Below are 13455 nucleotides of genomic sequence, written 5' to 3' on the forward strand. Positions count from 1 at the left end.
TTTTTTTTTTGTTTGTGTAAAATTGTGATCGGGGTTGATCCCTGAGATGAATAAAATATGGTTCGGTGTGCAAAGCTATATGTTTTTTTTTTTTTTTTTGGTTGAATAATAATAATAATAATAATAATAATAATAATAATAATAATAATATATATGTATAGATAGAAAAGAAAAGAAAAGAGAAAAAAGAAAAGAAATTGAATTCAATGTATATATATGTATATGTTGACATATTAAAATATAGATAGAATATATGATGATGAGGTTTGGGGTGGAAAAAATGATAAATTATTTAAAGAGATAGTAGGTGGTTCATAGGAGTAGTCCCGTGGGTGATAAAAAAGAGGGAGTGGGTGATATAAAAAAAAGAAAAGAAAAGAAAGTGGATGAAAAGTAGGAACCAACCCATGTGGGATTGAATGCTGCCCAATGATGCACTCTGGCTTAATTGTGCAAGACCGCAAAAGACTGTAAGCACCAATTGTCACAAACCTTTCAATCAATGTCTTTGCGGGCAGTCCTGTGGGAGAAGACCAAGCTGCGTGGACGACGCACCTCTCCTGCACATTGGAAGAGCACAACACAGGCATCTTCTTAATCGATTTGTTCTTGAAAATCCCACTTGAAAGAGCACAGCACAGAGTGGTTAGGATAGCAGGGTTCAGGATTTTAGAGAGGGTTAAGGTCAACAGTGGTGGTAGATGAAGACGACCGAGACGGTGGTGTATGGGAGGACAACAGTGAGAGGAGGGGCAGTGAACGTGGTGGACTCGAAGAAATTTCAAGGTATGTGTAGAAAATTCTAGCGGACTAGGTGGAGGTCCGGCGGACGGCTAAGGTGAGGTTGCCGCCCGCCGGTGAAGCGAAAAATATTAGGTTCTAAACCCGCTCTGATACCATGTTAGAATTGATGTATAAAGAAATAGAGAATTGTATTATTGATTAATGATTTGTTGAATGTTACAATGATTCCTATATATAGAAGAGTAGGTGGTAGTAGGTGGTAGGTGGAGTAGGTGAAGTGGAGGTGGTAGTGGTGTAGTAGGTTAGGTTTAGTGGAGTAGGTGAGGTGGTAGTGGTGTAGTGGGTTAGGTTTAGTGGAGTAGGTTTAAGTGGGTGAAGTAGGTGATAGGTTTTAACACCTACCACAAGACAGCACCAAGTTGATGTTACAATCTCACAGCACAGTAATGTAATTAAGTCCATTTGGTTTGAGTGGGCTACGGTGATGGTAGTTAATGATTGCGATAATTTCTTGAAACTACACAGCTATAAATTCTTCAAGATTGTTGATTAAAATGGTGTACAACTTGTCAGAGTTCTTAAATGGTATCAGTGTCTCTTTGCTATTGTTACCAATCTATTTACTCATTTTCATGATGAAATGTCATTAAATGTACTTCTCTGGCCTCCAACTTGTGTTAGATGGTGCCTATTATTATTTTTTGTTTGCATTTTATTTGATTAATCTTTTTTGCGGGTGGGGGTGCTTCATTGTTTGATTGTACTGTGAACTTAACAGGTCTCCATTTTGGCTGGTACGCTTGCTCGTTTGGATAGAGATGCTCCTCATTACAAAAAGTACGTGTTAGCTTTAGTATGTGTATATATGCACTTCATTTTATTTTTCCAATGTCTCACTCGCTCAACTAGAATGCCAATGTTAGTCCAAATTAGATCTTCTTGAGTGGTACGGCTGGTGATGGAAGTATTAATTGAAAGCCCAATGTACATTTCTTCTGAAAATCCAGATATTAAGAAGAGGGAAACTGAAACCTTATTGTGGGACACATTCCAACACACCCTCCTGGACCACAACACACACTAGTCGGACAAACGGCACACCAGTCACAGGCCTAACCAAGCTATGATATCAAATTGAAAAGTCCAACCCACACTTCTCTTTAAAACTCAGGTATTAAGGAGAGGAAAACAGGAGCTTTATAATCAGCACAGATGGGACAACTCCAGGTTATGTGGGACAGAGGTGCCGACAGTGGCTGGGCAAAGAATTAGGGTTTTTGTGCTCTGCCTCTGATACCAAAAAGGGTGAAAAGAATGATTTGGCTTACCCATGAATGAGGTAGAGGCCATGTATATATAATAGATTTATGATACAATTTCGGAAACGATATAAACAAGGAAATGATATAAATAAGACACTAAATCAGTGATTGATACAATTACAGATTATATACATAATACTAAAAATAAAAAGATTGTATGTAATCTAATTTTTATATTTAACAGTGTTGTGATGTTCTTTTATCTATCATTCCATTTGGTATATTTGTTAGGAAGTCGCATGTCCCTTTTTAATACATACATGTATTTGTATTTATACCTAGGGAATTGCAATCGTGCTTCATTTGAAGTAGGATAGCGCTTTTATTTTTCTGATGTCTCACTTACTCAACTAAAATGCAGATATTAGTTAAATCAAACCTGATATCGTCGAGTGATGCGTCCTGGTGATGAAAATATTGTGATGTTCAATTATCTATTGTTCCATTTGGTACATTTGTTAGGAAGTTGCATGTCCCTTCTTAATACGTACGCACAAATATGTATACACATGGAATTGCAATCCTACTTCATTTAGCATTGTACTAGTTCAAACCTTAAGTGAGGTACTTTGCACTAACAATCCGTTAAGAAGCATAAAATACCCAACCAAAAGGTAAGCAAAAGTTTAATGTAGCGAAGGCAATAGTAACAAACTGAACTCTACCGCAAGCTTAAGATGTTTTCAGACATCCACAAATGCTATAAAGCATAAGAACGAAACTTAGCTAACAACTATGAGCAAAGGGGATAGAAAGTTTGTCTTTGAGGGCTAGCACTCGACGAACTAAAATTTAAATCATAAAGAAGATGATCTGGAAAGATTTTGAGTGAGCAGAGTTTGGTACTTATGATCTTTAAACAAATAATATTAAAGAAAAGAAGAAGAAAGTAAAGGATCAAATTTGGTGGGTGAAAGGCAGACAACTCAAATAGGGTTGGATCTTACCAGTCAATACAGTGCCGAGGAGCCTTTGAATTGAACCATCATTTGCCACAAGAACAAGGAAGAGATGAAGAAGGAAGACGACAACCTGTACAATGAGAAGAGGAGAAGAGGTGAAAGGAAAAGAAGAGAAGCTGTGAGGGTGGAGCCGAGAGAGAGAAGGAAAGAGGCAGCCACCATATGTTCATAATTCTGCCAAAAGGAACCCCTCTCTTGCCTCAGACTTGGGAAATTATAGGGCTTTTATCTATTGTCCAACCTAACCATCTTCTTGCTCTTGCCAAGACTCCATAGGTCCACTTGTCATGCCACTACTTACACAAATCAAAACCCTACCAGAAATTCTAATGGTCCAAAGCTTAGAAGCATGGACAGTGACGGACAAGGAATTACAATAGGGGTTTTTTTGCTGGAAGTGATGATAAAACAGTGGGTTGCAGATCTGGTATGTAGGGGGAAAAAGATGAGGTTTTAGAGTTACAGTATTGCCCTCATTGTAGTCGACAAAGGAAAGGGACTGGGGTATTTTTTGTCCAAATTCTAACCTTCTTTAGTCATTGGCTAAAGGCGGCCATGTATAGGTAAATAGTTATCATAAATATACTTCCTATTACTCTGGTTTCGGTTTTGTTTTATGCACCATGTCAACTTTTAGTTCTCAATGGTGATCATTTCAACCCTATCTTGATTAAGATTATGATTCCTGTAACTTCATGCAAAGAAGTCCTTTCTGCATCATTAATGATAAATTTCTAGTCTAGCTAAGATGTTGCTCACATGAAGTAGTTTTGTCTCTATGATTCATCAAAGTTAAGTTGAATTTGAGTCATCTTTGCCTCAATCTCTACCTCTTTGTAACTAAGAACTATTATCACACAGCTTTACCTCTGTCATTTCCACTTCCTCTCATGAAGTGATCTTGAGCGTGGAAGTCCTGTTGTTGCCACTCTATAGTAGTGCTTTACATTTTCTGGCTTCAGTGGCCTTAAACTGAGCTCTGGCTCATTTATGCAGCTCTGATTTTGCTGTAAGCGAGCAACTGTGGACTGCCATTATCTAATGGCATTTAACATGTTTTTGACATCATCTATGAAGCCTATGGAACATCTTGACAATTGCTTTCACATGAATTCATTCAACTCAGAATCTCTCGAGTGTTTTCTAAGATTTTCAATTTGCCTTTATTATCACTGATACAATCACCACAGTCCACGATTGTTGCATGGTGAATGACTTTTCTACTCTTGAGTTCTGATATTTTATTTTCTTTGCCGTCCTTAATTATACAGTTGTAGATTTAAAGTTGTATTTTGTTTATCATATGTATTTTTTCCACTAGGTTTTATTAAATTTTATATTCTTAATGTCTTTTCTGTGTCTCTTACAAAATAGAAAAATAGATAATCTTTTCTGCCTAACATCCGTTATATGCATAAGCCGGATTGTTACCCATCGCCACTATTTACATAAATGTTTACAATGGTTGCCTTTTTTTGGAGCAGGGATGGCTACAATGACTTCAACACATTCTACATGCAAGTAAGCATTGTGACATTAGATGTTATTTGTTGGATTCTATAAATTACAAAGTATCAATTTTGCTGGAGTTATTTTGATGATTCAAGTTGCAAAGCAAAATTTGTGTTGGACTCATCAGTTAGCATTGCTGCTGATTGGTCGTTGGTGTCAGCATTAACACATTTTTTTGTTGGTCTAATTAATTTACCACCACCATTGCTAGTGATTGTTCCTTCTCTCTTATTGTTGAATTGAATGTCAGCAAGTTTGTTTTCCTTTGAGTAAATGTTTAACCTTTGACTGCTGTAGGTTTGGTTTGACTAGTTTGATTTGTCTACTTTTTTTTTACTTGGACTTGTGTTTAGGCAATGCCTTATTGATTGTATGTGAAGATTAGTTGGTAAAAAGAAGAATGTAACCTCAGCAAGACATAGGGACTGAGGAGAACAGTTCATCTGCGAAACTACTGCACAAGGAAGAACACTTGGAAATATTGTTTTTTGGTTACAGTTTTTGTGAACATTGAATTTCTACGGAGGGAACTATAGAAAGTGTTGTCTATGGGATCTAAGACCAGAATGCTGTGACTTTTCCTGACCTTAATGCACCCCCACAGACCACATGCTTTTCTTTCATTTAAGCATGTTCAGCTTGGCTCACTTTCTGTTTATGTAATTTTAATTATTGCTTAAATATATGGCCTCATTTTAGGAATTATAATTTTGTCAAATGTCAATACCAATAAACATCATATTTTTAGTTTTATTTATTGATCTGAGGGTTGTGACACAACCATAAAATTTGTGGATCACTTTTCTTTATTGTTTTTTTGTACATGGATATCGAAAGTGCACATAAGTTAAAACTGTTTAATAAATGAGATCCAATTCATTTGTTTTTTCAGAAAATGAAATTATATGCATTAGTAGTAAAATATAGTCAAATTGTTTTCCCCTAAATCTTTGATATGTTATGTGATAGTTCACATTTTTATTTTTTTCATTTTATTTTTTTCCCTAGAGCAAAATTTTGGGCACAATTTTTTGTGGGATCATTGAGAAGCTAGAAATGCAGTTTAAGCTGTTATCTACTAAGAGTTAAAGCATGTATGAGTGTGTGGTGTAACTGGTGGAAATGGTGGAGGTGATGGCTGTGACCAGCAATACCAAGTGGTGTAAATGTGCAAGAGTAATGTTGTGTTGTAGTAACAGTGTCATTAACTTTGCATGCCTGTAGTTTCCTTGGTATATGCATTTAAAGAGCATGAATGTTTTTTCCGCTATGGTCTATAGACATTTATGGAAGCTCTAGGTGCTGAACAAGTGTCTGAAAAAAGGAGCCCACTAACTTTATGTGACAATTTTGTTGACACTCTTGATTTTGCTGCTAACTCAATCTTTATTCATTCTTTACTTGTTTCTTTGCAATTTGTGAAAGCCTTGTCGATTTTGTTTCAAGCTAAGTCTTTGTTATTATAGTTCTTCCCCTTTCTCCTTACTTACAGGCGGCATCTGGGACTAAAGGGGGTTCCAGTGGTTCTCCAGTAATTGATTGGCAAGGCAGGGCAGTGGCATTGAATGCTGGGAGCAAGTCATCAAGTGCTTCGGCATTTTTTTTGCCTTTAGAAAGAGTGAGTATCTTTTCAATTATTTATTGTGATTTCTATGTCATGCTTCTTTTTTGGTAATATTTTACAATTCTTGTTATTTTCTTCTTTATAGTTTGATTTTTTGTCTTGTTATGCGTGCTACTTTTATTGGTTCATCTGGCATGCATATTGTCTTGATGCAAATTTACTGTTATTGTTCTTTTCATTGCTTTAATTTTCTCTACACACTCATTGCTATTCTATTAGATTTTAAGGAACATTAGTTGTCAATATTCTATGTGAAGCTTGGCATTGTGAGATGCCAGTCTCATATGTGCTTGAATTATCTAAAACCATCCACTTTGTATTCTAGAGATTTGAAGCCTTAATTCCAATTGATTGGTTGATGCCATGATGATTTAAATGTCATAGTTTCTAAGCACTCATCTCATGGTTATACTGTTTGCAGGTTGTAAGGGCTTTAAAGTTCTTCCAGGAGGGAAGAGATTCATTTTGTGACCAGTGGGAGGCTGTTACTATTCCTCGTGGTACACTTCAGGTTTGCTAATTCTTATCCTTGCAGACTGTAGAGCTTTACTTTCATCAGAGCTCCCGTTTGTTTGGTTTCTGTTGAAACTGCATAGAACAGAGAATAATACATATTCTTGTGGATATTTGGCCAGATTTCCAAATTGTATTTCTTTTTTAGGCTTGATGTTATGATACATGCCAGACACCTCCTTGGAATAAAAGAATACCCCATTTAGTTTGCCAACTCTTTTCCTTTTTATTTTATTTAATATGGTTTGCTCCTTGTGATTGTGCTACTGTAAATTCAATGATTTTTAAATTTTGAGAATCTTCCATCTTGCAATTTTTGTACTCTGTGAGTGCTTTAACCTCAGCATCTGTACATATAAATAAATACCTAAGAATCTTCTCTCGGTTTGGTTTCATTTTTCTTTATAACATCATTCTATTCTATATTTCTACTTGACAATTCTTTATGAAGATTTGGCATCTGGTCCATAAAATATGCAGTTGTTAAATCGTAACAGTTATTTCTCCTTTTTCTACAATACCTGATTCTTGTTGGTTTTTTGTGGATGATTCCATGCTCAAGGGTATATTCTATTATATGTTGTCATCCTAAAATATTATGTGTAGTGTAGGTCTAATTGGTTATTCCTTTAGTGTTTAGTTTAGTAGCACTATATTTCTTGTGATACATTTAATGTGTGCATATAATGGTAGAAATTCAAAGATCATAGGGTAAATTTGCTTTACCCGATTGTGGTTTGGTCAAATATAAACACATTAACTCCCTGTGGTTTCTGGACTACTGTGCATTACTTACCTTTGTTAATGGCAATGATAAAATGACTTCTTCTTCTTCTTCTTCTTAATACTTGTAGAATAAGATCAGAGTCTGTAAACCAAAAAATATTCTTGCAAATAGGATCACCCCCCTGCATATTTCTGTTTGGCATGTGTGTGCAATTCAAGATTTACTTCTGTATAAATTGGCTCTCGTAATTCATGATATAGGTGACGTTCCTCCACAAAGGATTTGATGAGACACGTCGCCTTGGTCTCCAAAGTGATACAGAACAGGTACTTAGGCCTGTGTGGAAACCTGCATTCTTTTGTTTCATTGGTTAACAATATAATAATTTGAGATTCATTAACTCTTTAATGAGTGTTTTTGACTGGATTAGATGGTGCGCAATGCATCACCGGTTGGGGAAACTGGAATGCTTGTTGTTGATTCTGTGGTGAGTATACTTTCTTCAGTGTGTTAGAATTAATTCAATAGATTTTTGTCCTCTCTTTAATGTCTGCTATCTTTCTGAGCCTCTTCAGGTGCCTGGTGGCCCAGCTCACAGCCTTTTGGAGCCTGGTGATGTGCTTGTTCGGATAAATGGGGATGTAAGTATTTCTTCAACTGTGTACCACATACATATTAACTCCATTTGTGTGTCTTGTTTACTTCCTATTATGTTTTTTATATTGAACATTTATTTTTTTCCAAGCTGCATTTTCTATTTTTAATGAAAATTTTGAACAAATATAAACTTATTGTTCTTTCTCTATGTGCTCCTCTTGCCTTTTTCTTCTTCAACTTTTTTGTTTTCTTACTTATTTAAAAATTTAGTTGTGGCTATCTTTGCAGGCTCCAGCTTGCAATGATTATTTTTTTCTTTTTAATTTTGCCTTGTTGGACTTGTTTTGTGGATGCTAAAGGAATTTTAAACTAAAACATGAAATTTTGAGTTAAACTTCTAAATTATGTTGAACTTTATCAGTAGGGGGTGAAATTAATTTGTGGAAGTTTATCAAAGCTGAAATTTAGATTTATAATTTTGTAAAATTTCTTTTCTTATTTTACATTTGTTTCATAATAGTGAAGTTTGGGATTAGACTTTTTGAACAGCCTTTGTTTCAAGTAACCTGTTTCAATTTTCCAGAAACCAATGCATGCTGATTTCTGGATTGTGGAATTCGAGTCATAATTTTCATGTTGAATTTCTGAAATATGACCTGCATGACTTGTCTTTTGATATATCAAAATTGTTAGTGCAGGTAATTACTCAGTTCCTAAAATTGGAAACATTACTTGATGACAGTGTGGACCGAAACATTGAATTACAGATTGAAAGGGGTGGCACACCATTGACTGTAGACTTGACGGTGAGATTTAATATTGCACATTTTGTGTTGCTTTTGTTAAGTACAGTATATATTTTCTTATTTATGGCAGAGTGCTATAGTTGTTTACTTGTTGTGTAGATGTGACAAGTTGCTGTGGTAGATAATGAAATTGCCTATGGTTAAGAGATGTTGATTTGACTTATTATATGTACTACTTCCCATTTTTTTTTGGCATACTCTGCATGATTGGTAATGGATATTGTGGAAAATTGGATGCCAGTTAGTTTTTAAGTCAGTCTGTAAAGACCTTGCATTTTTCTTCTAGATTCCAGAGATATGTTCTGTCATGTTCTTTTTGGTAAATATATTTTCAGTCGCGGTTGAGTTGAATCCTACTCTTAAATGCATGAATGTCTCATTGGGGTGACGTTTCCACTCTAGAACCGTAATTTAGTTAGCACGAATTGGGTTTAGAACCATGTTGCTGTCGAGATAGAATTGTGGTTCCAATTAGGATGGGATCACTCCCAAGCATGTCCCAGAGTGTCGGAGCCGTGTCCGTATCCAACACATGTTGGATTTTGTTACAATGATTAAAACAATATTTTGTGCCACGCTAGTCTAGACTCCATTCTTAGTCAAGGTCCGTTTGAGGATTGACCATCTTGTTTTTCTTTTTTGCTTTTCATTCGGTATTGGTGCAAGTTTAATTTGTTCTGCTGATGTTCAGGTTAAGGATCTACACTCAATAACTCCGGATTACTTCTTGGAAGTAAGTGGTGCTGTGATACACCCTCTTTCATATCAACAGGTTGGTTGGGTTTTGCTGCTTTTGCTTAGTATCAGACTGTAGAAATTTAATGTATAAAGAGAAATAAAGAATTGTATTATTGATTCATGTATTGATATTTATTACAATGATTCATGATTCCTATATATAGAAGAGGGTGAGTGTGTAGTAGGTAAGGAGTAGGTGAAGTGGAGGTGGTAGTGGTGTAGTGGGTTAGGTTTAGTGGAGTAGGTGAGGTGGTAGTGGTGTAGTGGGTTAGGTTTAGTGGAGTAGGTTTAAGTGGGTGAAGTAGGTGGAGAGTAGGTGGATTTTAACAGCCCCCCGCAAACTCAAGGGGGATAGGAACTAACCAACTTGAGTTTGGAGAGAGTAACAAAACAAGAAAATACATAAAAATAAAAGAGGATAAGAGACACTGTATGGTCGTGTCAGACCATTGGTGAAGACACTGGATGGTGGTGTCATAACGTTGTAGAGGACACTGTATGGGGGTGTCATAACCATGTAGAGGACACTGTATGGTGGTGTCATAACGGTGTAGAGGACACTGGATGGTGGTGTCAGACCGATGTAGAAGACAGTTTATGGGGTCATGTCGGACCGTTGTAGCAGACACTGTGTGGTCGTGTCAGACCGATGTAGAAGACAGTTTATGGGGTCATGTCGGACCGATGTAGAAGACAGTTTACGGGGTCATGTCGGACCGTTGTAACAGACACTGTTGTGACAGTTGTTGTGACAGTTTACGGAGTCTTGCTGGACCCTTGTAGAAACTAACCGGAATCAATGTTGGGACAGTTTACAGAGTCTTGTCGGACCCATAAAGGAGCTAACCGGAATCAATGTCGGGACAGTTTACAGAGTCTTGTCGGACCCATAAAGGAAAAGTGGCACCCTCAAAAGGTGTGCCCAATTTTGTCAAAAGGCGTGCCATCAAAAGGCGTGCCCAATTCATCAAAAGGTGTGCCGGACATGATGGCGAGACACGTGGGCGCCTTGGCTTGCGTGCCCGTTTGTCGGCTGGTGGCAAGAGGCGCGCGATGCGCGTGGCTGGCCCTGGCTATTTAAAACAAGGTTGAGGCGAAGGCTGTGCATACCAGTCTGAAACCTCTGAACTCTCGGAGAGCTTGTCTCTGCAAATCTTGAAACACCCGGTAACCAACCCTTCTCTGAAACACTTAGCAACCCAAAAACATGGCCTCTTCTTCCCGTCCAGCTACCCAGAACCTGCTCACGCTCTTTCCAGAACTGAACGAGCCCACAAGAGAAATAACTGGTGCGGTGGCCAGTGAACCGCAACCAAACACCTCTGGTTTTGCTCCATTGAACTTTCCGATGCGGTCGGTGGAGCAAAAAATGGCGATGCAAACTGATATTGAGGCTAATCAGTATACTCTGAAGTCATGCGTGGAAACCATGACGGCGGTCACAAATTTGTCGAACCGGCTGCAGAGTAGGACAAATGAGGTGCAGCATTTAAACTCCCAGCTGGCTCTGCTCCAACGCATGTATAAGGATGCGCGAGCAGAGATAAGTGTGCTAAAGGCAGAAAACAAGGAGCTGAAGCGGAAGGCCACCGTTATGTTCCGATTTGGAGGGCCGCCATATGCTGTAGTGGAGGAGCAGGGAGGAGGCAACTTGCTTGGTGGTCTAGGAAGCATGGAGGCTGGGCAGTCACGGGACAATCAAGAGAAAAGCAAGAAGAAGAGACCCGCAGTAGAGTAGAGAAGAAAAATCCCACTGTGGGTGCGGTTGTTTTGTTTTTTGTTTGTTTGTTTGTTTGTTTTTTTTTTTTTTTTTTTTTTTTTTTTTTTTTTTTTTTTGGATGTAAAATGGTGATCGGGGTGAGTCCCGATATGAATAAAGCAAGTGTGTTTGGCAAACTTGAATGGTAGGTGTGGTAATGCAGAAAAATTAACTGGAATGAAATTTTTTTTTTTTTTTTTGTTTTTTTTTTTTTTTTGATATTGGTATCATGGAGTGGGCGGTGGTACAAAAATATTGTGTAGAAAAAGAGGGAGATGGTGGAAAATTATTGTTTAGACAGAGAGAAGGCATGTGAGGTGTAAAGTGGAGGACAAAATAAAAGAAAAAAAGGTGAGAAATGTGATGATTTCTGTCCCTTCGCACAAAAACAGTACCACTAAAAGATGTTGTGGCTGCAAAGCCTGAAAAACTCAATGTATCAGTGGTTGATGGCGGAGACAATTGGAGTGTGGGACAGAGACAGCTTCTGTGCTTGGGGAGAGTCATGCTAAAACACAGCAAGATTCTGTTTATGGACGAAGCAACGGCTTCTGTCGACTCCCAGACCGATGTTGTCATTCAGAAAACCATTCGCGAGGACTTTGTGTCGTTTACAATAATCAGCATAGCTCACAGAATACCCACAGTTATGGACTGTGACAAAGTGATGGTTATGGATGCTGGATGGGCAAGGGAATATGAAGCCCCATCTCAGTTGCTCGAGAGGCCTTCGTTATTAGCCCAGCAATACTCAGATTACTATGCATTTAGAGGCCATGAGGTGTACCAAACACTATTCAAGGAGGGGAAGAAAAGAGGGTCTGAGAAGCTTGATCAGAAGCAGGTTGTCCATAGGAAGTCCATTGATGCATTTGGACAGAGGACTTCACAGTATAGAGGTGTCACAAGGCATAGATGGACCGGTAGATATGAAGCCCATCTATGGGACAACAGTTGTAAGAAAGTTGGAAGAGGCAGGAAAGTGAAGGTATGTGTACAAAATTCCAGCGGGCAGCGGAGGCAAGGTTGCCGGCCGGCTGCCCGCCGGTGAGAAAACAAAATACGGGCCTAAATCTTATGGCTCTGATACCATGTAGAAATTTAATGTATAAAGAGAAATAAAGAATTGTATTATTGATTCATGTATTGATATTTATTACAATGATTCATGATTCCTATATATAGAAGAGGGTGAGTGTGTAGTAGGTAAGGAGTAGGTGAAGTGGAGGTGGTAGTGGTGTAGTGGGTTAGGTTTAGTGGAGTAGGTGAGGTGGTAGTGGTGTAGTGGGTTAGGTTTAGTGGAGTAGGTTTAAGTGGGTGAAGTAGGTGGAGAGTAGGTGGATTTTAACACAGACTATCAGTGTTCATGACTTAGTTGGTAAGAGATACTACAAGTTATATAAATTTCATTGTAGTGTGACTTATGTGCATTTTCTCTTAGCAGCTGTATTATATGAACAAGCTAGAAAACATGTATAAGTAAACCATCCTAGAATGTTGGGATATGAAAGTGAAATTGGGGTATGGAAGTGAATTTGTGATGTGGTTTTCGCTCACTTTCTATTGGATGGTCACCTAATGGGCACGTCTAAGAAACGAAGGAGCAACATGTTCCTAGTTCACTCTAAATGGTTTCAGTTAGAGTTCCTTTGATTTTTATCTTGTTGCTCCTCTTGATGACCTTAAATTCCATTTGTAAAAGTCTGTAGAATAAGTACATCGTATACAATAAAAACTCCAGATCTGGCTATTTAAAATAATCTAATTGCCATTTGGTTGATTGTCTTTTTGGGTCTTTGATTAAGCATACCCTGTAAGACTTGTAGCTTTGGCTGGGTACAAAAATGTTGAAGGCCCTTGATTTTAAAATAAACCCTAAAGGCTCTTTTGTATGCCTACTGCTGTTGAAGTTTTTTGAACTTATCTTTTTCAATGCTTTTTCTAACTTCAGATAATCTATAATTACGAAAATGTTACTTACTCATTCTTATTTTTTTCCATTGCAAAGAAATATTTCATCCCTTTTATGCATTTACTGCATCCGGTATATGATTTCTAAGCTCTTAAAATTGGGCATATTTGTGTTACGGATCTGATATTTGTCATATTAATAAATTTATGATCGAACAAGAACATCATCTCATTTTGGAA

General features: G+C 37.6%; 1 protein-coding gene across 1 annotated transcript in view; it reads left to right on the forward strand.

The window, feature by feature from the left end:
• Nucleotides 1-13455, forward strand: part of LOC114307183 (protease Do-like 7) — a 35619-nt gene that overhangs the window by 5418 nt on the left and 16746 nt on the right. The window contains exons 4-12 of the mRNA XM_028252578.2: nucleotides 1523-1581; nucleotides 4513-4549; nucleotides 6033-6158; nucleotides 6586-6675; nucleotides 7665-7730; nucleotides 7835-7891; nucleotides 7980-8045; nucleotides 8700-8807; nucleotides 9499-9579. Of these exons, the coding sequence (XP_028108379.2) occupies nucleotides 1523-1581; nucleotides 4513-4549; nucleotides 6033-6158; nucleotides 6586-6675; nucleotides 7665-7730; nucleotides 7835-7891; nucleotides 7980-8045; nucleotides 8700-8807; nucleotides 9499-9579 (690 nt within the window). The remainder of the gene's footprint in view (nucleotides 1-1522; nucleotides 1582-4512; nucleotides 4550-6032; nucleotides 6159-6585; nucleotides 6676-7664; nucleotides 7731-7834; nucleotides 7892-7979; nucleotides 8046-8699; nucleotides 8808-9498; nucleotides 9580-13455) is intronic.

This window comes from Camellia sinensis, chromosome 4 (genome assembly GCF_055761805.1).
Source record: "Camellia sinensis isolate YWXY chromosome 4, ASM5576180v1, whole genome shotgun sequence".
NCBI lineage: Eukaryota > Viridiplantae > Streptophyta > Magnoliopsida > Ericales > Theaceae > Camellia > Camellia sinensis.